Source organism: Emydura macquarii, unplaced genomic scaffold (genome assembly GCF_026122565.2).
Source record: "Emydura macquarii macquarii isolate MOO-44397 ecotype Brisbane River unplaced genomic scaffold, CSIRO-AGI_Emac_v2 contig_2805, whole genome shotgun sequence".
Lineage (NCBI taxonomy): Eukaryota > Metazoa > Chordata > Testudines > Chelidae > Emydura > Emydura macquarii.
In genome coordinates this window covers 2,885,877-2,909,590 of record NW_027132942.1, presented here as the reverse complement: position 1 = coordinate 2,909,590, position 23,714 = coordinate 2,885,877, and the positions used below count along the sequence as shown (strand labels likewise).

The 23,714-nt window shown below is 52.1% G+C and overlaps 1 protein-coding gene across 2 annotated transcripts in view; it reads left to right on the top strand.

The window, feature by feature from the left end:
• Positions 1–16,551, top strand: part of RNF220 (ring finger protein 220) — a 332,511-nt gene extending 315,960 nt beyond the window's left edge. For both annotated transcript variants that reach the window (XM_067567892.1, XM_067567893.1), the window contains one exon: positions 12,757–16,551. In XM_067567892.1, the coding sequence (XP_067423993.1) occupies positions 12,757–12,828 (72 nt within the window). In that variant the 3' untranslated portion in view covers positions 12,829–16,551. The remainder of the gene's footprint in view (positions 1–12,756) is intronic.
• Positions 16,552–23,714: the final 7,163 nt, after the last annotated feature.

Here is a 23,714-nt window from a genome sequence, read left to right as displayed (position 1 = left end):
TACACAGGCTTTTTAGGCGTTTAGCAGCACATTACAAAGGACGCATGGACAGCTGTGTAGCAGGAAGGTGTTCAGATGAACGTACGTGCTGCTGCCTTGACTGATCTGAGGTATCATCTACTTCTTCAGTGTTGGCTGCAAGCAGAGAATAGAGCATTTCTATCACACGCTGGATTTTACTCTTCAATTTCTTTCACCCCTCTCCTCCCCGCCATCCTTAGATGGTCTTTTGGATCAGCAGCACCAACTTCTTTTGGATGGTCTTTTGGATCAGCAGCCCTTCTGAGGCTCTGACACAAGCCACTTGGACTCCTGTCAAGCCCCTTTCTTCCATTGGCAGCTTCCCAGCATCCCACTGCCTGCCACAAAATTGAACCCCTAGAAAACCCTGCTCCTGGCATGAAAGGGTTAACATTCACTTCTCCAGGGAGAGGGGTGTTTAAATGTGGTCTGACCCCTCTCTTCACACAGAGGTGTGGGGTAGCTGGGGACTGGGTTTGCTCTGTATCGTGGGAGGGAAGGGTATATTCCAGTAGGACAGAGTAAGGTACTGGCACTTGGTGTGGGGGAAGCAATTAATAAGTGGCCACTCATCTGTTCCCCAGCCCTTCCCTCTCACTGCAGCCCGGTTTATTAAGCCAAGGCCTTTTCACCAGGCGTGTTCATACCCTCTCCCTTCTCCCAAATCTCCCAGCCTGCATTCGCATGTTTCTAATGTAACCATTAAAATGTAGCCCGAAGACAGCAATAAAAACCCTGGAACGCCTTGGTGCTTTTGTGTCTTGATCAAAGTCAATGTGTGTAATCTCGTTAAGACTGCCCTCCCCCCCCCCTTTTTTTTTATGAATTTAATGGCATACAGCAGCTGAGCTCAGTGTTTAATACTCACCAACCTCCACTGTTCTAATTAAGGTATCTCCTTTTATTTCGGGCACAAAAGAGACTCTTGTTTTCTTTAACAAGCGAGGAGCTGTGGGATAGTGTGTGTAATAATTGCTGCTGTTACCTTTCCCTGGGTATAAAGCAAGTTCCCCGTGGGGGTGGCGGGGAAAGCAGAAATAGCCTGCGCGTGCAGCACACATGGAAAGGTTTGATGCGGGGAGCAAGGGCAACATTTTTCTTCTGTTGTGCAATAAACAATTTGTTGGAGTTAATAGGAGTTATGGGCGGGTGAGTTGTGTTGGGCTTCCGGCCGCCTCTGAGCATTCTGGAGATCTGCCATCCCCCTTAGAGAAAAGTCCAGGTTTTCATGTGTGCCTGTGTTTTTATATGCACAGCTGAGACCTAATGTTAGATTAGATTTTTTTTCTAGTCTATATTAAGGCCTTAGAAACAAGGGATCAAAGTGGGACACAGAGCTTCCAACACCACGCAGGAGGACACGTGCTGCCCACATCACTCTCCGTGGAGCAGGGAGGGTGAAATTATTTTAAAAACGTACAGGGTCTGATGATTTTCTAGAGCCATACTGTCTAGGGCATGCCTCAGGATCGGGCCCTTATGTTCTGCTCTGAAAATGAGACCCTTTGAAAATGGCATTGTGGGGCTGTGTGTGTGTGTGTGTGTGACAGTGCGAGAGAGAGAGACTCCAGATCAGATCCGCTGAGGTTATAAGTAAAACCTGGGGGAGGCTTTCTGTCAGCTGATCCCACAAACTGCCCCGGATCAGAGAGTCGTCACTGCCACCAGTGTTCTGCGTTTGGAGTGTAGCTAACAGTTCTGGGAAGGAGACCCGAGCCCGCTCCAGCTCCCTGTCCCATTGCTGTATTAGCTGGCATTAATGAGTCAAGCCAGCCGGTCTGATTGCAGGCACAGGATGCAGGACTGGTCAGTCAGAAGGGCCCTTCCTCACCAGAGTAGAGCTTTACTTTGAGTCATCTTGAGTGTGATGCTTAAGGATTTAGTTGGTCCCTCTTAACGGTAATGGGAGTTGCCCTGAATTGGGGAGAAACTATGTGTACATGAGCAGTCAGAGCACTTCAACCAAGTGACTCTCAACTGCTCGCCTCACTCCCTGAGCATAAACAAAGCAGCCGGGGCCTTGGAGGTAGCAGTTAACTCAGACCCATGTGCGTGCCGTCTGAGCTGTCAAGCCATTGTATGGTTCTGAGTACGTAGGAGATGGACAGTGATGTGGGAAGCATGCGTCCATATGCTAGGGCCAGCGTGGTCCTGCCTGGATTTCCATTGTAATCAGTCTAACCTTTACTGGCTTAATTTATCTACCGGTTTTGTTCTGTTTTTTAAGACTATATTTGTGAGTTAGGTTTTACTTATAGGCTTTTCCGTGGGGCTCATTACTGCAGTGCTTGAATTAATCCTTGCAACACCCCGCGAGTCAGGGAAGGAGGAGGTGGTATTATCCCCAGTTTACAGACAGGAAAACTGAGGCACACACATTAAGTGATTTTCCCAAGGTCACATGGGAAAACCATCCAGGATCTCACAAATTCTAGCTCTAGAATTGCCAAGTAAAGTATTCCTATGTTCCAAGGCCAGGAGGGACCATTTTCTGACTTCCTGTATAGCACAGGCCAGAGAAATTTGCAAAATAATTCCTCAAGTAGATCATCCAATCTTGAGTTAAAAATTGTCAGTGATGGAGAATCCACCATGACCTGGGTAAATTGTTCCAATGGTTAATTACCCTCTCTGGTTTAAAAAAAAAAAAAAAAAAAAGAATTACACCCGATTTTCAATCTGAATTTCTCTAGCTTCAACTTCCAGCCATTGGATCATGTTATACTTTTCTCTGCTGGATTGAAGAGCCCGTTATTAAATATTTGTTCCACATGTAGGTACTTACAAACGGTGATCAAGTCACCCCTTAACCTTGTCTTTGTTAAGCTAAATAGACTGAGCTCCTTGAATTTGTCACTAGAAGGCAGATTTTCTAATCCTTTAAACATTCTCCTGGCTATTCTCTTAAACCTTTCCAATTATCAACATCCTTCTCGAATTCTGGACACCAAAACTGGATGCACTATTCCAGCAGCAGGCACACTCGTGACAAATACCGAGTTAAAATAACCTGCCCACTCCTACTCGAGATTCCCCTATTTATGCTTCATCCCAGGATTGCATTAACCCTTTTGTCCACAACGTCACTCTGGGAGCTCATGTTTTAGCTGATTATCCACCATAACTGCCAAATCTTTTTCAGAGTCACTGCTTCCTGGATAGAATCCCCCCTTCTCTGTGTATGGCCTGTGTTGTAAATGTATACATTGAGGAACAAACATTTAGCTGTATTAAAACATATTGTTTGTTTCTGCCCAGTTTAGCAAGCAATCCAGATTGCTCTGAATCCATGATCTGTCCTAGTCATTATTTACCACTCCCCAGATTTTTGGGTCAGCTGCAAACTTTATCAGTCATGATTTTATGTTTTCTTCCAGGTCATTAAAGCAAATATTTAAGTAGCGCAGGGCCAAGATCCGATCCCTGTAGGACCTCAGTAGAAATAGGCCCGCTCAGTGATGATTGCCCATTCACAGTTTCATTTTGAGAGCTATCAGTTAGCTTTTAATCCATTTAATGTGTGCCTTGTTAATTTTAGATCATTCTAGTTTTTTAATCAAAATGTCATTTGGTACCAAGTCAAATGTGTTACAGAAGTCTAAGTATATTACAGCAACATTATTACCTTTATCAACCAAACTTGTAATCTCATCAAAAAAAGATATAGTAAATTTGACAGGATCTATTTTCCATAAATCCATGTTGATTTGCATTAATAACATTACCCTCCGTTAGGTCTCTATTAATCAAGTGCTGTATCAGCTGCTCCATTTTCTTGCCCAGGATTAATTACCTAGGTCAGCCCATTTACTCTTTTTTAAAATTGGAACATCATCGACTTTCTGGAACTATCCGAGGCCACCAAGACTTATTGAAAATCAGCATTAACAATCCAGTGCGCTCATCAGCTAGCTCTTTTAAAACTCTTGGATGCAAGTTAGCTGACTCTCATGATAATAAAATGTCTCGCTTCGTAGCTTCTGTTTAACATTCTCCAGAGATGCTAATGTAATGGAAGAGTGTTATCACCATATGATGAGACTATATCATGTGTTTTTCCCCCAAATATAGAACAGAAATATTTATTCAACGCTTCTGCCTTTTCTGCATTACTATCGATAATTCTAATATTTCCATCTAGTAATGGACCAGTCCCATTGTCAGGATTCTTTTTGTTCTTAATATAATTTTAAAACTCATATTGTCCTTAACAATGCTGGCCACATATTTCTCTTAGTGTCCCTTTGCTTCCCTTATCAATTTTCTACAATTCCTAACTTCTGATTTATATTAATTACTATCAACTTCCCCTTTCTTTTTCTTTTTCTTTTTTTTTTTTTCTGTTATTGCTGCCTTCACGTCCCCCATTTAACCATTCCCTCCTTCTTCCTTGATTGTGGCTTTTTGGCATCTAATTAGGTGTTAACTGGAAATCATTTATCAGTCACATAAATTAGAACTCCAAGACCGTTGTCTGCCTCTCACCCCGTGAGCTCTATATGAAGTGTAGCTGTGTTGTAATTCTGAATATGAGAGCATTTTTATTCAGGATTCTGTGCATCTTGACCCAGCATCTCCTTTGCATATTCACTCACTCTCAGGTTAGCAATTCTTAGACTGAGGCATGCTTGCACATAAGTAAACGATGGCACAGCAAAACCAAAATGAGCTTTTAAAAAAAATCTTCAGATTCATGGAACTTTTCCTCAACAGCACCTTCTGAACAGATCTGTCGGGAAAGACTTGTTCTCAATACATATTTTTCTGGTGGATGGTACTAGTTAACACCGAGCCTTTAACCTTTGTCAGGTCACTAGTACATGTCTCTCAAAACAGCCCAGGTATCGCGGGTGGATATTTGCAAAGCTCCAGTAACAGTCAGAAAGCTGGAACTCATCTCTGCCTTTCATTGGCTTGTGCCACATTCCTTTGTGGATTTCTCCTGAAGCCTCATGGGGTAGCAGCTCTCCCCTCTTCTACCCTCTGTGGGGCTTAGAGACCTAGCTTTATATTTGTCTGCAAAGCGACAAGCATACCTCTACTGCTGTGGAAATAAATCAAAACACACCAGCACAGATGAATGGCACCCTTTGAAATATGATCTACACTGTGTGGGCACATTTTGTGTACATGTGTACACACATCCATGCATGCGGCAGAAATATGGCCTAGTTCAGGAGCCGGGGAACCGATGTTCTGTTCCCACCTCTTACAATGGCGCTCAGTGCCTCAGTTTCCCCATCTGTAAAATAAGGATACTAATCTGCACTTTTGGGGCACTTTGAGCACTGTGCTGCGAGTGACACGTGCTCTGTGTGTGAAGTCTTATTTGCCTTAATCTCCTTTGTGTCTGGGTAGTGCATTCTATTTGGAAACTGATCGCTCTTCGTAAACTAACAGGACAGCAGGAAGTGCCTAAGTCCTCACTTCAAGTTTCCTTGCTTTAGCTGGTTGAAAACAAACAGAGCGTAATTCTTTTTTAAGAGGGAGCTTTAAGACAAAAAGCTCCAGTCCTTCCTGGCACCAGGTGAGCCCTAACAACGTCTGTGTCGCAAGTCTCGTTAATTTATTTTTCAAACTACCCGAAGTGATTAGCCCATATTGTGGATCAATCACTTGCCAAATTTTAATTAAGGGAGGGAAAAAAATAAATCCCATCCTGGTCCCAGCCCCTTTTCTCTGCCGTGTGTCAGCCCCGGAGCAAACTTCTTGCAGAGTTTTATAAACCACTGAAAACTGAGGTTTATAACGGAAAAGCTGAGATGGCCTTTACTCCAGCACATAACTATAACACATCAAGGCTTTTCCATGGAGCAATGATGAAAGAAACAGAAGGACCCAGGGGGGAGGTGGGGAGTAGAGAGAGAGAGAGAGAAATGGCCGACAGGTGTGACTTATTATTCCACACCATTTTTATTTCAAGGGAAAAGTTTAGTAACCCCAGCTGGCAGGTGAAGAGTGGGGGAACGAATACTTTTTCATTGTCCCTGTGCCAGAGCATGTGTGTGAGAGAATAGTTTAATTGCCTATAATAATAAATACTATACACCACCAAAAATATGGTCAAATGCAAGTAACAAGGTGGTAAGTGATTTTAGTGCTTAAAAAAAAAGAAATCTCAACACTTAGAACTTGGGGTTCTGAATTTAGCGCATGTGCTAATGTGCACAGGGATGTCAGCTTTAAAAAAAATTAGCTCTTCCCAAGAGACCAAAGTCATTATTTTTGCCTGGACTGTTTAATACTAAACATAAATACTAGGGGGACCCGGAGACCCTGGGCCTTCCAGCTGCGTGTGCAGCCAGCCTGCTGAAAGTTCAGTCTGGAGAGGCCAAGCTGCAGAAAGTAGCTAAGACGGCTTTGTTTGCGCTCCGGCACCCCCCAGCCTGAGAGCCAAAACAAGCTTCCTCTTCGAGCGCAGGTGAAACGACGTTCTCCCCCGTCGTGAAATTATCCACACCAAAGTGTTTCCCTGGATGGGACCCAGCCTGCTGGTTTGGCCTCTGCGGCAACGTAGTCTACACTCTATCTGCCTTGATGCAGCAACGTTCCTGTAGTGAGAACGAGAGAAATCTACGAGCTGCCTGGAAGAGTTGGATTCTGTATCCACCCTGGTGTCTGTGGTCTGAGTCTGCCTCAGGCCACTAGAACAGCTATTTCCAGCTGTCTGGTTCGGGTCACTTTGAGGCACTGTTCGGATCCAGATTAGGTCTCAGATCAAAGTCTAATCAGGGCTAGATTTTTGGATAAGAGTGTGTCAAAATGGCAGGAACAGTGTGTGGTTGGCTTTCTGCCATCTTATGTGACTGAAAGGTGTTTTCATGAAACTCTAGAAATCTCATGTGCGAAGGGCAGGTTCCGCGAGATCCCAGCTGTGTTGGAAGCAGAAAGCACAGACGCTTTTGGGTTGGGATCCCCCAAGGACTCAGAACCTAGGGCCGGCGGTTCAGATCAACTGCCCTATGGCTGCAGGGTGCTGATCTAGTCTGACCTCCTCTGTAGCACAGGCCAGAGCACTTCCCAAAACAATTCCCAGAGCATCCTAGCCATTGCGGTGTGCTGGGGAGCATTGCATAGTGGAATGGCACCTACTGCAGATGAGTTCTGCTTGCAGGTACATTGGACCCTCTGCATACTGGGTCCAGTGGGTGGAGAGAGCTGGACCGCACATGCCTGGTATGCAGATTGCTTTCAAATGGGAATATTGTAGCTGTCGCTCTCAAGCGCGCAGCATTTAGCTGTCTGATCTATAGTTAATGCAGTTATCCCGGAGAAGAGCAGGGGGCTGGGAAACTTCTCTGTGCTCAGCATGGAGCGGCAAAGTGATCTTTGGTTTTAATTGCTTTCTCCTTTCCCCTCTTTAGTCTCAACAAGCACGAGTTCAGTGCAGAGGCTTTGCCCAGCTAGGGCCGGTATGGCTGTGTGCTGGGAAGTCCTCGGTTATACCAGGTGCACTTGATGAAAAGGGTTGCCCTTGCCTTTTTCAGTTGGGCCCCCCAGCTGCTAATCCGCTTTCCTAGACGTTTTATGTGCAGGTGTCACTCAGAACATGCTGAGCTGCTCCAGAAAAGCCTGCCCGTTTGAAATCTGCCTCTCGCTGGGGCCCGGTGATCTGTCTGTGCCTAGGGTGGCCCACTTGAAAATGCCACGGGCAGGGCAGGCTGCAAAAGGAGAGCAGATTTTCCCAGCACTGGGGGGTAGCACTGATGAAGTTAAATTCCCCAACCAGTCACACTGGTTATCAAGACGCTACAAGAGATACACAGCCCCCTTTACTGCATTTCACTCTCTGGCTCCCAATCAGCAACTGGGTCCAGTAAAGACCAGAGTTATTTAAACTCTCTTCCCTTTACCAAAATGTTCTCCTGGGCCCCAAAGGGTCAGCCACATTACCAGAGCAGTGTTAGTTTGGATCTTGCCCGAAATCCCACGCTGCCAGGCAATCCTTTAGTAACCAAAACCAAAGGTTTATTATGAAGGGAAAGAAACAAAAGGAGATGTTAGTTGGTCCAAGCAATCAGATACATATAAATGACTTTAAAGTCTCTATTTATCAGATTTTCAGTAGAATTGTGGAGTTTGCAGGCTCGGGTGTACATCCAGTACCTGGGTGGGTCTCAGTCCTTTGTTTCACAGCTTCAGTTGTAGGTGAGTTGATCCAGAGGTAGGAAGTGGGAATGAAGACAAGATGCAGGTGGTTCAGCTGCATTTTATAGTCTGTGGTCTGCCATGTGGCTTGTTTCAAACATAAGCTCAGAGCACATGGGCAGGGAAAGGCACTTGCAGTCCCCCTGACCACAGGCCTGTCCCGACTCCCTGCATGTCCTGATGACATAGGTCCTGTCCTGGCTTCTCTCCTGGGCTCATTGTATAGTTGATGGCCCTCAAGGAGTCATCAATTGTGACGCTAATCTGCCTGGGGGCGTGTAACCCAGTAGCACAGCACCAGTGTTGGGATACGGAGGTATCCCATGTATCCATCACTTACAGTACAAAGACGATACATGCCCACAAACAAGATTGTCATCTTAGCCTTTCCCTCGGTGCCTGACCTAGGCTAGCCTGTACGGTTCCTTGTAATTGTGCAGTGTTGATATCAATAATAATCATCGAAATAATCACTTGTATTCTGGACAGCATCACAGGCGCATCTGACTCTGTCTTCAGCTGCCTCTGCCTGTCTCTCTATTCTAGGAGGCTGTATTCTAGGGACACATGGCGGGCGGGGGGTTCCCTGACTAACGTGGTGAACAAGTTCGTCCCCTTGCTGCATTTGGCACCAGCCAGGCAGCCCTGCTGGTTGCCGAGAGTGGCTGGAGGGGTGTAGCGGTGGAGACGCTCTGCAGCACTGCGTGAGAGCACCTGGTCGTGTCTGGAGCAGCAAGCCCTGTCCCCTCCCCCCCCCCCCCCCATCAGAGCGACAGCACTAATTCGTTCTGTGCGGTGGGTGCTGCAGAAAGAATCCTCTCCCCTTGCGTAATCGTCCAGGCAGTGGGGAGGTGCGATGGGACTAATATTTCACTGGCTCTTGCTTATCAAACTGCTCCCCTTCTCTGGAGCGCCTCTTGGGAAGGAAAGGGTAGAGACAGATGTACAGGAGCCAGCCACATCTGGACTGCCTTCAGATCCCTGCTGCATGCTCACTTTTGCTTGTTGGGGGCACACTGCGGTCCGGAGCTGAGAACGTGGCACCTCGAGCCCTTGTGACACTGATGGCTGGGCGCAAACCTTTCCGCTCCTCGGGCACATCCCCCTGCCCTCTGACGGGGATGTCAGGCAGCCAGCAAGCTGCAGGAACCCCCTGTACAAGCAGAGGAGCTGCACAGCCGTGCCAGTGTTTCTGTTGGATGTGAATTGAAACGCACGGTGTTGATGCACACAGCGTGAGATCCCAAAGGGCTGAATGTCCGCAGCAGCAGCACGACAGCCTCAGCCCGAAATGAGTGAGAATAGCTTTAAAAATTGGCGATCCTTCCCCCTGCCCTGCCGTGACACCCGCCAGCGGGGATCTGCTTTGTAGAAGAACATTGAGGACAAGAACTTGCAGCTCTTGGATCTAGAACACAGGGCTTGAGAGAGACGCGAAAGGGTGGATTATAAACGAAGCATCTTGAAGTGCATTTGCTGGTAAATTTTCAGACCATCCACCGTAGTGTGGTGGTGGTAGCAGCACCTGGAGACACTAACCGAGAGCAACTCGGCTCTGTAAAGAGACTTGCATTGTGGACCCCATGGTGCCAGGCACAGTGAGAGACAGGCCCTGCCCTGAAGAGCTTAACATCTACATAGACCAGACAGACAAATGGTGGGAGGGGAAGCAGAGGCCATAGGAGGGGAAACAACTTGCCCAAGGTTACCGCAGCGCTCGGAATAGAGCCCGGGTCTCCTGACGCCCAGTCGACTGCCCTAGCCGCTAGGCCACACTGTCTCCCGTGTTCTGAGAGCAATTTGGGCTCAAACATCTTGGGGTTTTTAGTGTCTTGTTTTGCTACCAAGGCAGGTTGAGGTTGTTTTGGTGATACTTTAGCTCTGACTATCAGAGGCACCGAGCATTTCCATCTCCCACCTGCATCAGTGGGGACTGCACAGCTCCACTGAAGTGATCCCTGGAACTCTGGCCATTCAGAAGTTCAGTAAATGACAGAAAACAAGGAGACAAGTGGCTGAGAGAGTCTTTTACTGGACCAGCTTCTGGTGGGGAGAGAGACAAGTATTCCCTCGCCCGCCTGGTCTCTCCCATGACCTGGGACTGACGTGGCTACAACTGCGCTGCAGAAAACAAGGCGACTGGGTGGTTGGAGTCTGCCAGTGGCGAGAAGTGAATTGAGTTGGGCCTTGTGTGCCCCAGGTTCTTAGTGGCAGAGATGCAATCTTCTAGTGCAGACACGACTTACACCAGTTGGACACTGGGGTATGCCTCAGTGGTACAAATTCCCCTGCACAGATATCCTTATTCATCGCTAAGTGGTTTGCACCAGTGGCTACAAACCCAGTGTAGACACAGCCTGAATTTGTCCTGGAAGTCCGAGGAGGCTCCTGTTTGGGTTTGAGGTTTCCCTGCCCCGTGTGCGCTGGTTGTGCAGCTATCTCCGTAGAGCAGAGCGGAGGCTAATTCTAACGTCAGAGATCGCGTTCACCCCTTCTCTCGTGGATACATCAGAGCTGCCACTGGCGGATCTGAGCCCTGCCCTTCCACTGAGTCCAGAGCCCGCAAACCTGCTGGGCCCACGGCTCGTAACACCCCTTTTCCACTCTAGCTGCAGAAGTCAAAACAAGCCTCTCTAGGGAGCCCAGACCTTCTTTCCGTAGAGAACCTGCCTCCTCTGTGTCCGTCTGTCTGTGTGAGCCGTAGCAACCGGCTGGCGTGCGCCGCTTCGTACAGCTCTGTGTGCCTGTCTGATGCCCCGGTGTCTGTCGCCATGCCTGCTGTCTCGGGAGCTTGGCTGGAAATGAACCGGTGGGCAGGGCCTGTGCTTGATTCTTCAACGCAAGCGTCAGGGGTTGTGTTTTGGTGCCAGCTGTTAGCGTTTAAAGCCAGCACCACCTGATTTCCTGGGCGGCAGCGGTGCTACCCTGCTTGCTTGGAGGGGAAGGTCTGTTGCCGCAGAGCCATCTCTCTGTCATTTCTTTACGTCGGCTGTCTGTCAGACCCGCCAGTCTGATGATGACCGGCTTAGCTTGACCGCAGTTCTGAGGCTTATCAACACCCTCTGCCGGTCAGGATCCCTGACAGCTGGCGCCCCCGCCAGTGCAGTGCTCGTCACCCTCATCTGGGTCTGGCGTGCGCTTGTTTCAGTCCATCTTGGCTGCAGGTACAGACTCTGTGACGTGGTGCAGAGGGCTTGGAATTCCTGCTCCTCTGGCTGCCCGAGGCAGGCTGGGTTTGAACAGGCCCTAGACTCGTATAGGTCTGGGGCTTCCAATCCCGGGTCGGGTCATGCCCTGGACACGGGGTTTGCGAAGCCCCGGAACGCAGCGAGCTGAACCCCCTGGGTCGTCTCCATCTTCCTTGCTGGGTGGTGCCGAGCAAGCAAGAGTGCAGCCTCCACAGGCCCCCAGGCCACAACGTCAGGAAGAAAACTTCCAGCCCCACAGAGCATTGGCTGCCCCATGACACTGAGCTGGCCCCCTCCTCCCCGGTGTAGGGGCATTGCACACACACCCCAGCAGGTGGGGGTCACGGTGGAGGCTGCATTAACTCTCCTTGAAGCAGCCCTGACCTAGGGGAAGCCATCTGCAGGCCAAGGGAGGTTGCAAGCTACAGACCTCCACTCCGTCCCCTCCGGATCCCACAAAGGGGCTTCCACAGGGTCGGGGAAAAGCAGGAACGCTCCATGGGGCTGGCACCCCCCATGCTGCTCCTTCTGCTTGGAGGAGCAGCGTCTCTTTCCACACGTCCCTGTCGTCCTGTTCTGTGAATGCCCCAGCGGCCATAGAGACGTCATTCTGTGTAACATGCTGCCCCTGGCAGACGTGGGAGTCGCACCCAGGACCTCTGCCGCTCTGGTAGCACGGAGGCTGTAAGCAACTGTTATTCCCCGCGGTACTGCAGCCATCAGTGGCAACGGAGCCACAGAAAGTGTGGGCTACCTTGCGAAGCCAAGGGCCGGCACACAGCTGGGCCGGGTGGGAGGGACAGCTGCAGCGATAGTGGGCTGCTATAGGAAGAGGATCCCTCCTGGAGGCGGAGTATGGACCCTGCCCTCCAGAGATGTTGGGCTGGGAGGAGAATCGGCTAATTGTGGCCCTGGATTTCAGTTTTCTGCCACATGCTAATCCAGCTCCAAGCCTCCTGGCTGTTTCCTCTGTGCAGTCGCTGCCCCAGCACCGTCTGCGCTGATTGCCCTGCATGGGGACTCTCGAGGAGAGCTGGCCCGTGGGCCGGGGTAAAAGAGCACAGAGTGAATGGCCCTGATGAGTCACAGCATGAATGGGATGAACTCGGCTTTGGTTTTCCTTTCCCTCCTGCCTGTGACCGGTGGCCGCCTAGGCTGCGTTCCTTGTTGGCAAGGGCTCTGTTGGGGAAGGGAGTGCCTGATTCCCCCAAGGGGGGCTCATACCTGCTGTTCAGAGGCTGGCACCCCTCTGGCCTGTTTCCTTCCATGATGGGGGTCCTGGGTATTGGGAGGCTGTGGCCTTTCCTGCTTCCATAGCGTCATCCCCAGTGCAGGCTCGCTCCCACCACCTCGCTCTCCTAAGTGACATTTCTCTCTCTGTTTCCTCCGCTGGCTGCAGGGTGCCAAGAAGCTCTGCCCTCAGTGTAACACCATCACATCTCCCGGAGACCTGAGGCGCATCTACTTATGAAGGACGCAGCGGGAGGGTGGGACACGGCTACTCGAATCAGCTCATCACACCCGGGGGGAAAAGAACGACAACAAAAAAAGACGTTTTAAAAAAAAAATAGACTCCAGACGTGGACTCGAGGATAAAGGAGCAGCGGGGAAGCCTCAGCTTCCATGTCTCTCGTGTTGGGACCTCCTGTGACGACTCTGCAGCGGGCAAAACCAAACCCTTTGTTGCAATGCCCCCTTTTTTAAAACCAAGATTTCCCTCTCCCCGGAGCTGGCTTTGCATTGCAGATGGCTTGTGAGCCCTTCTCGTGGACTGTGCAGTTCACTACTCCAACCCAGAAGACTGGGCAGGGACCCTCGCCAGCACGATGTTAAATAACCCGTAACTTGTGTTCTTTGAGCAGTTCGGTTGGTTGGTTTTTTGTTTTTTGTTTTTTTTGGGGTTTTTTGTTTTTTGTTTTGGTTTTGTTTTTTTTGGTGGTGTTCTAGTGATTAAAAAAAAGGTTTAAAGAAAAAAAACACGGGCAGAAACTGAAGCACATGTAATATAGATTATATATGTTTACAATGTTGTGTATAAATGGGATAGACACAAACATTACATACTAATAAGTTGCCCTTTTTTTTTTTGGTTGTATTTTTTTTAAAGAAGAAAAAATGAGCAGAGAACATTAAACCCATATTTTTCTTGGTTCTGCAAAGTTTTGGCATTAAAGTCATTAGTTTAAAAGAAGTATATATATACATATCTATAATATAAATGGTTTAATGTTCTGTGGTGTATATTTCCTCATTCAGATATGACGTTAACAGCTTTTTAGGAATGGCTGTAGCATCGCCCATAACTTCACCAAGACTTATGGGGAGATGGGGAGCTGGTGTTTTGTCAGTAGTGGTAGCTAATGGGGCTATTTATAATAGAATCTTTATCCCACCGAAAGACAACTGCGTTTGGTTTCTCATCAGGGGAAGGGAGCGGTTGGAAAGGTTTGGCTCAGGAGTTTTTGCCCCTTTTCCATACGGGGTGGGGGCAGGAGTTGAGGTGAAGGCAGGAGACAGGAATGACCATGGCCAAGGGCGGCCAGCTCCAGTGGTGGGTATCTGCACCTCAAAGCTTCAGTTAACCCAGCCCTGGCCCACGAAAACAGAAGGCCAGGTCCCTGTCCAAGCAAAACCTGCCACTGGCTTGTTTTGCTTCCACTGGACGGGATTCACTGCCCAGGGATGTGTTCTTAGATCCGGAGTGCCTCCTGTGCCCACGAAAGGAGGGGCCATGGCACAAGCTCAGGGGCGCGGCTTCTGTTCGTGCTCTCAGTGCTGGCGGAGACAGTTGAGGGCGGAGTAGGAGGCGGCGTCATGTGCTTCCGAAGGCTTTGTCTACACTAGCACTTCTGCCAGCAAAACTTCTGTCGCTCCAGAGTGTGGAAAAAACCAGCCCCCTGAGCCACGCAAGTTTTGCCGGCATACGCGCTTGCACGGACAGCGCTGTGTCAGCGGGAGAGCTTCCGACGCAGCCTGGCTACACAAGCGCTCTGACAGCAGCAAGCTGTACCGTACAGCTGTGCCGCTGTAAGTTGTAGGTGTGGACTAGCCCTGAATGTCTCCCTGCAGTGGAGACAGTAGGAGAGGGAAGGTACCTGCCAGAGGGGTTCTCTGGGGAGGCGGCTACACCAGGAGCCTTGTTTGCCATCTCTGTCCATCGTGCTGGCCGGGAGCTGCTTCGGGTTTGCACTGACTTTCTGGTACGAGCTCTGCTGCAGTGGAAGGCTGCTTTAGACGTCGATCTTTGCCTGAGCCGGGATTCCAAGGACAGGGTGCACATTCCTCTTCGTCAAACCATACAAAGTAACTTCCGCATTTCAGCCAAGGGTGATGCTAGGGCCCTTTCTCAGGGCTGTGGAGTTAGCAAGGAGAACCCTCTGCCTGCCCCAGCCTCGCTGAACCTACTCAGGTGAGCAGATTCAGATATTCCCAGCCAGTGAGCCTCAATTCCCTCCTCCTGGGAGTTTTCTCCTAGCTTCCTCCACAGCGGCACCTACAGCAGCTCTCGCTTGTCCTTAGCTTCCAGTTCCAGCCGTACAAAATTGTCACCGGCCAAGGGTTGCCGTTCGGCCCCCGTTACCTCCAGAACTAAGAAGCTCATGAAGAGTTTACTCGTCTACCAAAAAGCAAACAACGCCTCTCGAGCCAGTTGCGTTTTGCAAGGCTGTGTGAACGCTGACAGGCCCTCCCAGCCGGGGCCCTTGCCCTCGCTTGGGTGACTTCGCAGAGCATTAGCCCGCCTTTGAAATGTGGGAGGAGGGACAGTTGGTGAAGTTAACCTTGCATTGCTGTTCCAGGGTTTTTAAAAGCTTCTTTCACCAGGCAGCTGTCTTGCTTCATGAACTTGGGTGAGATACTAGAACACACTAGACAGGTGAATGTTGCAAGTCCGTGGTTATTTTAAGGCAGTTTGGAAGCCAAGGTGACTCCTGGTTGTGGGATTTCTTGGTGTGGGACGTCTGGCCACCATGGAGAGGGTGAACTTACAAATCCAGAGCCCTCCCCAGCACTGCAGAGGTGTTTGGTGTGTCGCAGTCACAGAATATGTGACAAGGCAGCTTGTCTCAGTGGTGATATTTCTATCGCGACTTCCCTGCCTGAGTGTATGCTGCCTTCTCCTGCCAGCTGCCATCTCTGTCAGGGTCCAGTGGTAGCTTTCTAAAGGACTCCAGTTTCATAAAATAAATCTGTCCCTTCAGAGAGTTATATCCACCCCCAGCAAAGACCATGTCGCTTAACTCGGAGCTTCCTGGGTCCTAAAGTTCTCGAGGCCGCGACCTCTAACTACAGCCCAGCTCTTGCCCGTGTGACTATATCCCGGGCATACGTGGCCATTCCCGGCTAGCTGACGTGTGCAGTGTTTGGGAGTTGGGGAAGAATCTGTGGTTGCGAGAGAGAACTATTCTAACGGTCCAAGTTTGGAAGCTTCTCCACTGAGGAGACAGACGGGTGCGAGCAGAGAGATGGTCTGCACATGCGGTTAAGCCTTCAAATGCCAGGCACCACGCTGAGACGTATCCCTGCTTGTAAGCACTTAAGCCCTGGGAAAGGCAGTCAGGAGGTTTGGTTTGTAAATTGGAATAATACACTCAGCGTGGTGGGGCGGCCGTGCCTGGTACCACTGCCCAGCAGTGGCTGCAGGTGCCCTCGGTCCTGGAGCTGTGATCTCACGGTGCATGGAAGCAGAGAATGCGCAATGATTGTTTTTAAAAGGCGGGTGGGAGTGGGCCAGTGGGGAGCGGGCAGGTTCCCCCAGGCCGAGCCTGCCTCGCCAGCAGGCGCTGAGAGCAAGGATCTCTCGTATGTTGTGGAGCAGCGATGTGCTGTGTACGTATCTGTAAAACCATATGTAACCAGTAATGTTTTTTTTCTCAGTGTAAAGCCGTCCCTGTTTCTAAAAAGGGTGGGGATCTGAGGGGAGAAATGAGAGAGAAGAGTCGCGTTCTGGCCGCCTCGGGAGCCAGCCACGTGTTGTAACAAGTGACGGTCGCGTTCTCCTCTTCCACAATGAGCTTAAAAAAAAAAGAAAAGGAAAAAAAAAAAGGAATTAACTCTTTGCCCAAAGAACCCCAATTGCACAAGGTGATATTCCAGTTGTGTCAATGATCGTGTGTCAATGTATATTCTATAAAAAGGTACTTGTCATTCCCGTTTGTAAACTACATTTGACATTAATTAAACGAGTATAAATCTTCCTGGTCTCTCCTTCCTTCCCTCTCGCTGTCTCGGCTCCCTGGAGCGTGTGGGCTTGTGAATACGATGCACCTTTGCTCCAGCACCCAGCGCTGGCCTGAGACTGGTGTGCCTAGACCTGGGCCCCATGGAAGTGGTGGGGTTGGAGAGGTTAGCAATGTACTACCCGGTCTGTAGGTGGCCGTTCCGCACCACGTCGCTCTAGTTGGAATGGGAGGTGAGCGCGGTGGGAGAAGATGGATGTCAGCAGGTAGAGCGGGAGATGGAGCCTTCCCCAAACACCGCCTGTCTCTCCTGGACTAGTCAGAACTGGGATGAATGTAAGCCAATAGATTCCCACGCAAACCGCTCAGATATTCATAGATCCCCAGGTCAGGAGCGATCTCTGTGCTCATCTAGTCCGACCTCCTGTGTGACACAGCCAGAGAGCTGCCCCCAAATAATTCCTAGAGCAGAGCTTTTTGAAACGCACCCACCCCCCAATGTAAAAGTTGTCAGTGACAGAGAATCCACCGCGATCCTTGGTGAATCGCTCCAGTCATTTTCACCTTCAAAGACGTAGGCCTTATTTCCAGTCTGAATTTGTCTCACATCAACGTCCAGCCGTTGAATCGTGTTAGACCTTCCTCTGCTAGACCGCAGCGTCCCTTGTTCAATATCTGTTCCCCACGAGCATCCTTTCCTCTGGGGCAGAGGCCTCTGGCCTCCTTCCTGTATCAGCATGTGCTGCTAAGTGGCCGTTCTTCTTCCTTAGAGCAGCCCATCGTGCAATGCGCTGGTTCCCCTTAGATTTGCAAACAGTGCAAAATCCACGTTCTAGATTCAGACCCTGCGAGTGGAGTTGGCGGTTGCTCTTTGCTTGACTACTTCATTGATCTTTTAAAAACAGAAAAACCCGCTCATCTTTTTGTTCCTGAGTCCGGATGCCCGGCTTTGTCCCTGTCTGTGTGTACCTGTGCATGCAGGTGTGTACAGTTTTCAGATTGGAACAATTGCTTGCTTCCTCATTCAAGATTTCCCATTTTGTCAAAGGAGAATGGAAAAAAACTTCATTCCAAACAACACCCCCGGGCCTGTGGAAGAGACGCAGAGTTAGTCCAGCCATGAGCTTTCCCCTAGTGAATGTCTCTGCGCCAGGCAACTAACCTAGGCTTGTGCTAATGGAATTTTCCACAGCAAAATGTAGTGTGTTTGGATGCCCAGAACCTCTTGGACCCTGGTTCCATGCCCCAGTAATGAAGGACTGGAGCGGGGGCAGGGCATGGTCTGGGTGTAGTTAAGCAAATCAGTCTAGCTTTGAAAACTAAGGTGCAGCTTTTACACCGGCATAAAGCTAAGCTGGGACCTTGTGTTCCTAGCATGGTAGGTGCTACAACAAGGCCGTCATCTTTTTGGGGTTGCAAACGTGTCCCGCTTGTAAAACGTGCACTGAGACTCCTTGCTGGTAGATGCCTCATGTAGGGGTAATGGCCTACTAGTGCTAGCAGATGGTGAACTCCTTTCAGCTCACGCGATAGAGGACTGCCTAAAGTACTTATATGGCTCCTGTATCTGAGTCCCCGCACGCTCTTCGAATGCGTTTATCCTCACCCCATCCCTGTCTTAATAGCAGTGCTTTTATCCCCGTTATCGCTGGGGTAACGAGGCTCAGGGAGGTATTTAGGCGCCTCGAGGCCATTGACATCAGCAGGAGTTCGGCACCTCTGAGGCTGGATCTAAATGACTTACCCAAACCAACACCCAGCACCTGTGGCAGAAGGGGGCCTCGCCCCCTCAGCGCTCGGCTGTGCCCAGCTCTCCGGCTTCGGTGCAGACACTGCTGGCCTGCAACACCGAAGTGCAGAGACTGACGGGTTGCCAGTGGAATTTATTTGAAAAATACCGCAGGGTTGTTCTTGCTCTTCGATAAGCCAGAACCCTGCAGTCTGGGCTGTTTCCTGCTTCCAAAATAGAGGGCAGCCTGGAATGAAAGGATGGCAGACTTGGGGGGGAACATGGCATCCCCTCGGCGGGAGCTGCCGGAGCAGTGCTGGGAGGCAGCTAATGTGACCATGGCATTTCTCGGGGGTAGTTTCTGGGAGGAGCTGCCCATGGCATTAGTCTGGGCCCGGGATCCTTTCATCCCGTGGTCAGTTCCATGCCCCTTAGCTCTCTTCCCCACCCCCCTCTGCCTGCAATTGACTCCCTGCCCCGGTTCCCCACCCGTTCCCAGAAACGCTCCGTGAAGTCAGGATTCATGCAATGTCTAATGCGGTTACCAAGAAAACGAGGTTAACTCCTGCCCAGATAAATGGAAAATGGTAATCGGCTGAGATCAATCATGTCCTGTGGGGATGAAGAATGGCCCCATGTCGTGGGGAGACGTATGTCACTGCAAAAGGAACAAAAGGAGAGAGAGAATAAAGCGGCCGTGTTGTTAGTTGGGCGCGATGTGGGGGGGAAAACAAACATGACGGGCTCAACCTGCCAAGGGGGCGCGAATACGCAGGCCTGAACCCTGTCACGTCGCCACAGGCTGAAAGCTGCTAGGGAGGGAATTAAATCATGGCGGTAAATTTCACCGTCTTAATAACAAGCCCCAGGAACCCGGTCTGTTGCCTTCCTGCGCATCGCACCCACCCGGGGCCCGTAGCCCCTAGTTTGTGTGTATGATCCGCTCAGCAGCACCGAGCTGGCTGGTTATTGTAGGGTTGCTTGATCAGCTGGGATGGGGGGAGAGGTCAGCGCAGAGGAAGGGACCATAGAACGGCACATTGGGAAACCACGCTGACTGTTACGGTTCAGAAGCCGGGACCAGCTGGGTGTCTTGGTGTAATGGTCTCAGCCCCAGGCAGGGCCTGTGTGTTAACAACAGGACGGGTCCCCCTAGACGTCACACACATCACATCACACAGTCACCAGCAGCATCCCAGCAACAGGGGGGTTGGCATGGCAGAGACCGCAGCAGAGGTCCCGCCTAGCGCTCAGCCTGAGGGCATGGCGCTGTGCGGCACGGGGGCTAGGACACACAGACGTGCGCCGGTCTGATTCCGGGCAGTGGTGACATTATTGCTGTTAACTACATGGTGGGAAGACTCGGAGGGCAGGGCATATGCCGCCTGTTTGCAGCCGGGTTGCACTGACCGGCGGGTGAGCTTTGCACACAGACGGGGCGAGCGTAACATGCTGGGCGCCCACAACTCCCTGATCTCACTGACCTCAGCACCTCCCAGGCTCGGGAGAGTGGCTGCATAGGGCCAGTGCAGGGCCTGCACCACGTGTGCTCACCCGGTTCACGGCGCTAGAGTCAACAGCCTGAATTCTGAGCCCAGCCAGCAGCGGCGCAGGGAGCGGAGATGTCGCCGCCCGGCTCAGCACCGAGCAATGAGCAATGAATGCGCCAACGCTCAAGCCAGGTAAGCGTGGACCAGTCCCTAGACAGGGAGCACACAACCTCGCTAGCAATGAACGGTTTATGGCTGCGTCTATTTCACTGGAGGAGCGCGCGATCAGCCTGGACGAGGCAGGTCCACCCCAGGGGCCCCTCTGGAGGGGGGGGAATGGAGCTGAGCGGCCACGTTAGGTCCTGACACAGCCCCTCAGCGGGGCAGCGAGGTGTGTGCCAGGCACTAACACACTCATGCGCTTTCTTTGCTGCACGTGGGAGGTCCCAGTGACCCATCGGAGGGTCACGCAGCCCAGGAAGGGGCTCTGTCTGTTGCTGCCTGCCCTGTAACCCTGGCTGTGTCTGCGCCGCTTCGGCTCAGAGCCCGGCCCCATCCCCCTCCCCGTGCCGACACGTCCCAAACCCAGCGCCTCGGCCCTGCTCCCCGGAGCACTCACAGGAAAACCGTCTGACGTGCGCGGCCCCAGCCGGTTAGTTTGGCTGAGGCGTGGCCGCGGCGCTGAGCCGGTGAGTGATACAACGCGATGATGGGTGTGAACGAAGACCTGCTGTCTAAGGGTTCCCACGCAGAAGAGCCGAGGGAAATGGTTACAAACAAAAGGGGAACGACGCGGCGAAGCCGAAAAGCCTTAACCAGCGAGTGCCGGTTGTGCGCTGGCATTTTCTCCCCACAGTCGTGCTTCCAGCATGGCTGGTCAGGCCGGAGCCAGGCTCCAGCACCACGCTCCAAGCATCGGATTTGGCCTCTCCGGCGAAGGGTGCCGCCCATGGCTTTCGCTCGGTGCTGGTACCTCAAGGTGTGTCATTGTTTGCAGAGTCAGGCCCAACCCCCGCCCCCGGTGGCGAGAGCTAAGTGGTTGTTCCCCCCCACCCGCCCTCTTGCTAGTTCGATGGCTTTGTTTACCCGTCCTGTGCCTGTACCTTCCAGTGTCTCCTTGCTCCATTTACACTGGAGCCACCTTCCTTTGTCTAGGCGTTGGGGGGAAGGAGCCGGGACTTAAGACCAACCTGCCCAAAGACGTTTTTAAGACCGTATTTCTAGCACATTGTGATGGGGTGTCCCAACCCCGCACTGGCCCAGCAGGGGTTAACCACACGCGCTGGGCTCAGGAGGCCACACCCACCGCCCCTGCTGGGCATGCTCCAGATGGAAGCAGGGTATAAAAGGCTGCGGCTGCTGTCAGTCAGTCACTCTGGGTTGACTGGGGGGAAGTGGGGATGCACAGCCTGGGCTGCTGCCAGGAAGCCGCTGACGCTCCCCCAACTGTGCAGGTCAAACATGCGGAGTCCAGGCGGGACGCGTCACCTGTACACACACCATGCAACAATATTAGCGACCAGTGTGTTGCCAGTTCACAGACGATACCTTACACGGCACCGTTTACATACACCAGTGATTGGGGCAGACGGAGCTGGTCGGGCCAGCGGCAGTGCTAGATACTGGGCCGCCCCTTGCCCTCTGGCACTGGGATGCTGGCAGGGGCACAGAGCTCTAGTAGATGCTATGTGTGTGTGTAGATCTTCCTGCGGGACGCTCGGGCTCAGAGCTGAGTTTTACATCTACGGCCATGTGCAGCGAGGCCTGCGGTTGATTCGTTCTTGTGGCAGTGAGTTCCACCGTCAACCGCCCCACTTGATAGCTCTGTCTCCCCGATCCTGGGTGCCAGTGTCAGCATGCTGGAGCAATGCTGTGCTGCTGGGATGCCATGACAATGGAATAACAGGGAATATGGGTTGGACGCTGCCTTCAGTGAGGAACCAGCGCGGGACCAGAGCCCTGGGGGGCGGAGACAGGCTCAGCCACCTTCGCTGCTAAGCAGATGATCTGGTTAACCGTTTGCATGTCCAGTGTGCCCATCGCCATAGCTTCTGGGCACCTATTACAACACAGGCCGGGCGAAATGGCACCTGAACGCCTTCCTCTTTGCAGCTCATTATCCAGGGGGGGCGTACGCTGCACCGTCCTGCAAGAAGAGAGGCGCTTGGCATGGCTGAGAGGTGCCCAGCCTGCCGGGAGCAGGGACGTCCACCCTTGCAGAGCCGGTCAGCCATTGCAGCCAGGCTGACGTCAGCAGGCGAGTCGTGAGCCATGTCCACGTCTGGCTGGGCATGGCCACTGTGACAGAGCCTATGGGGTGGCCTGTCGCAGAACCGCCAGCGTTCTCATTCCAGCCGCATGCAAGCTGGCGGCGGCGGCTACCAGAATCCTAACACGCTGATTTAAAAAAAAAAAAAAGCCAGCCGCTGCCTAGCTGGAGCATAACTATGCAGAACACACTGCGCGCCCACCCCAGAAATCAGTATTTAAGGGGCGACACGGCGCCAGTGCCGGGGCCGCCCAGGGCTCGCAATGAACTGAGCATTTGGTTTTGCAAGGAAACAAGATTTTGAAAAATCCTCATTGCCTCCGCCTCACACGCTGCACCTGCCGTTGTTTATTTGGGGCTGCCTGGGACATACAGGCCAGGCCCAGGCCCAGGCAATGCACGCTGCCCACCAGGCTGCCAGAAGACCAGGCGTGGCAGGCACCCGTTTGGGCGCATTAGAAATACCACTTGCACGGAGCCAGGGTGGTTTTGGCCTACTGCAGGCTCAGGTTATTAGGGCCCTGCATATCCCAGGCGCTTGGTGCAGTGATTAGCCGCTCTGGCTTCCCACGCGACAGGGGGCCGGTTACAGCTTAGCCCGTGACCCAGCAGTGCTGAGCTGCACGGCACGTTGCACTGGCCTGCCCCTAAGCAGAGGCAAATCCCGCGGCCGGCACAGTCTCCTCCCGGTGTGCGCTGTGGCTTTATGATTACTGCAGTAGCTCCTACCTGCCCCGGCCCAGGTGCTGCACGGTGGGAGATGGTCCCTGCCCCAAAGCGATTCCAGGCTAAGAGTCAGAAGGGGACGTGATTTGCCTGAGGTCATGCTGCAGAGAGCATAGGGCAGGGACCCAGGGTCTCCCACGCTGTCTGCATGTGTTTAATAGAGCAGCTCAGGGCAGGGTTTAAACGTGTTTTAACCCTGAGGGGGCTGGCCAGGCAATGGCAGGGTTTGCGAGCCCTCCGGTGGCGAGCTGGTCGGCGTGGGGCCAGGGTATGGGTCCCTGGTTCAGTGTGGCCCCAAGGGGACCGTGACTGCGCGTTGTTACCAGCTGTTCATCAGCCCGCCGTGCAATTAACCAGCGGCCGTGGCAGCCCACTGTCCAAAACAAAACTCACCCTCCTGCACGGCCAGCGCCGCAGACAGGCCGCCAAACGGCCAGGCCGTGGAGACACCAGGCCTCAGCACCTGCCGGAGATGCTGCCCGGGAGCACAGCGGCCTTTGAGCCTCAGCCTGTGTTCTTGCAACCAGCGCTTTCTTCCCCCCGGGCAGCTGCTGGAGCGCGCCGAGGGGCTGGGGCTGGAGGGGGGTGTGAGAGGGGCATACGTGTCAGCCTGTCGGGGGAGAAAGGGGGCCCGTTTTTGGGCCCCAGGGGAGTTAGGGCTGGGGGGGTGAAGAGGGAGCCTGGGTGGCAGGGACTGAGGTTGGGGGATGCCACCTTTAAGGGTTCCTTTTATTGCCTTGTACAGATGCAGTGACAAAAATCGCCCTCGCCGAACAAATAAACCGACGACGCCCTTTAAACCTGCCCGCTGAGCCGCTGGGAGCTCAGCCCTTCGCAGCGCCCAGCCAGGCCAACGTGGGCTTGCCCCCCCCACTCAGGCTGGCAGCAACCCCCCCCACCACCACCCCATTTAACAGCGAGAAGCCTTTTGGCTGCTGGGTGAGTGGTGCATTGGCTGGGCCGGGG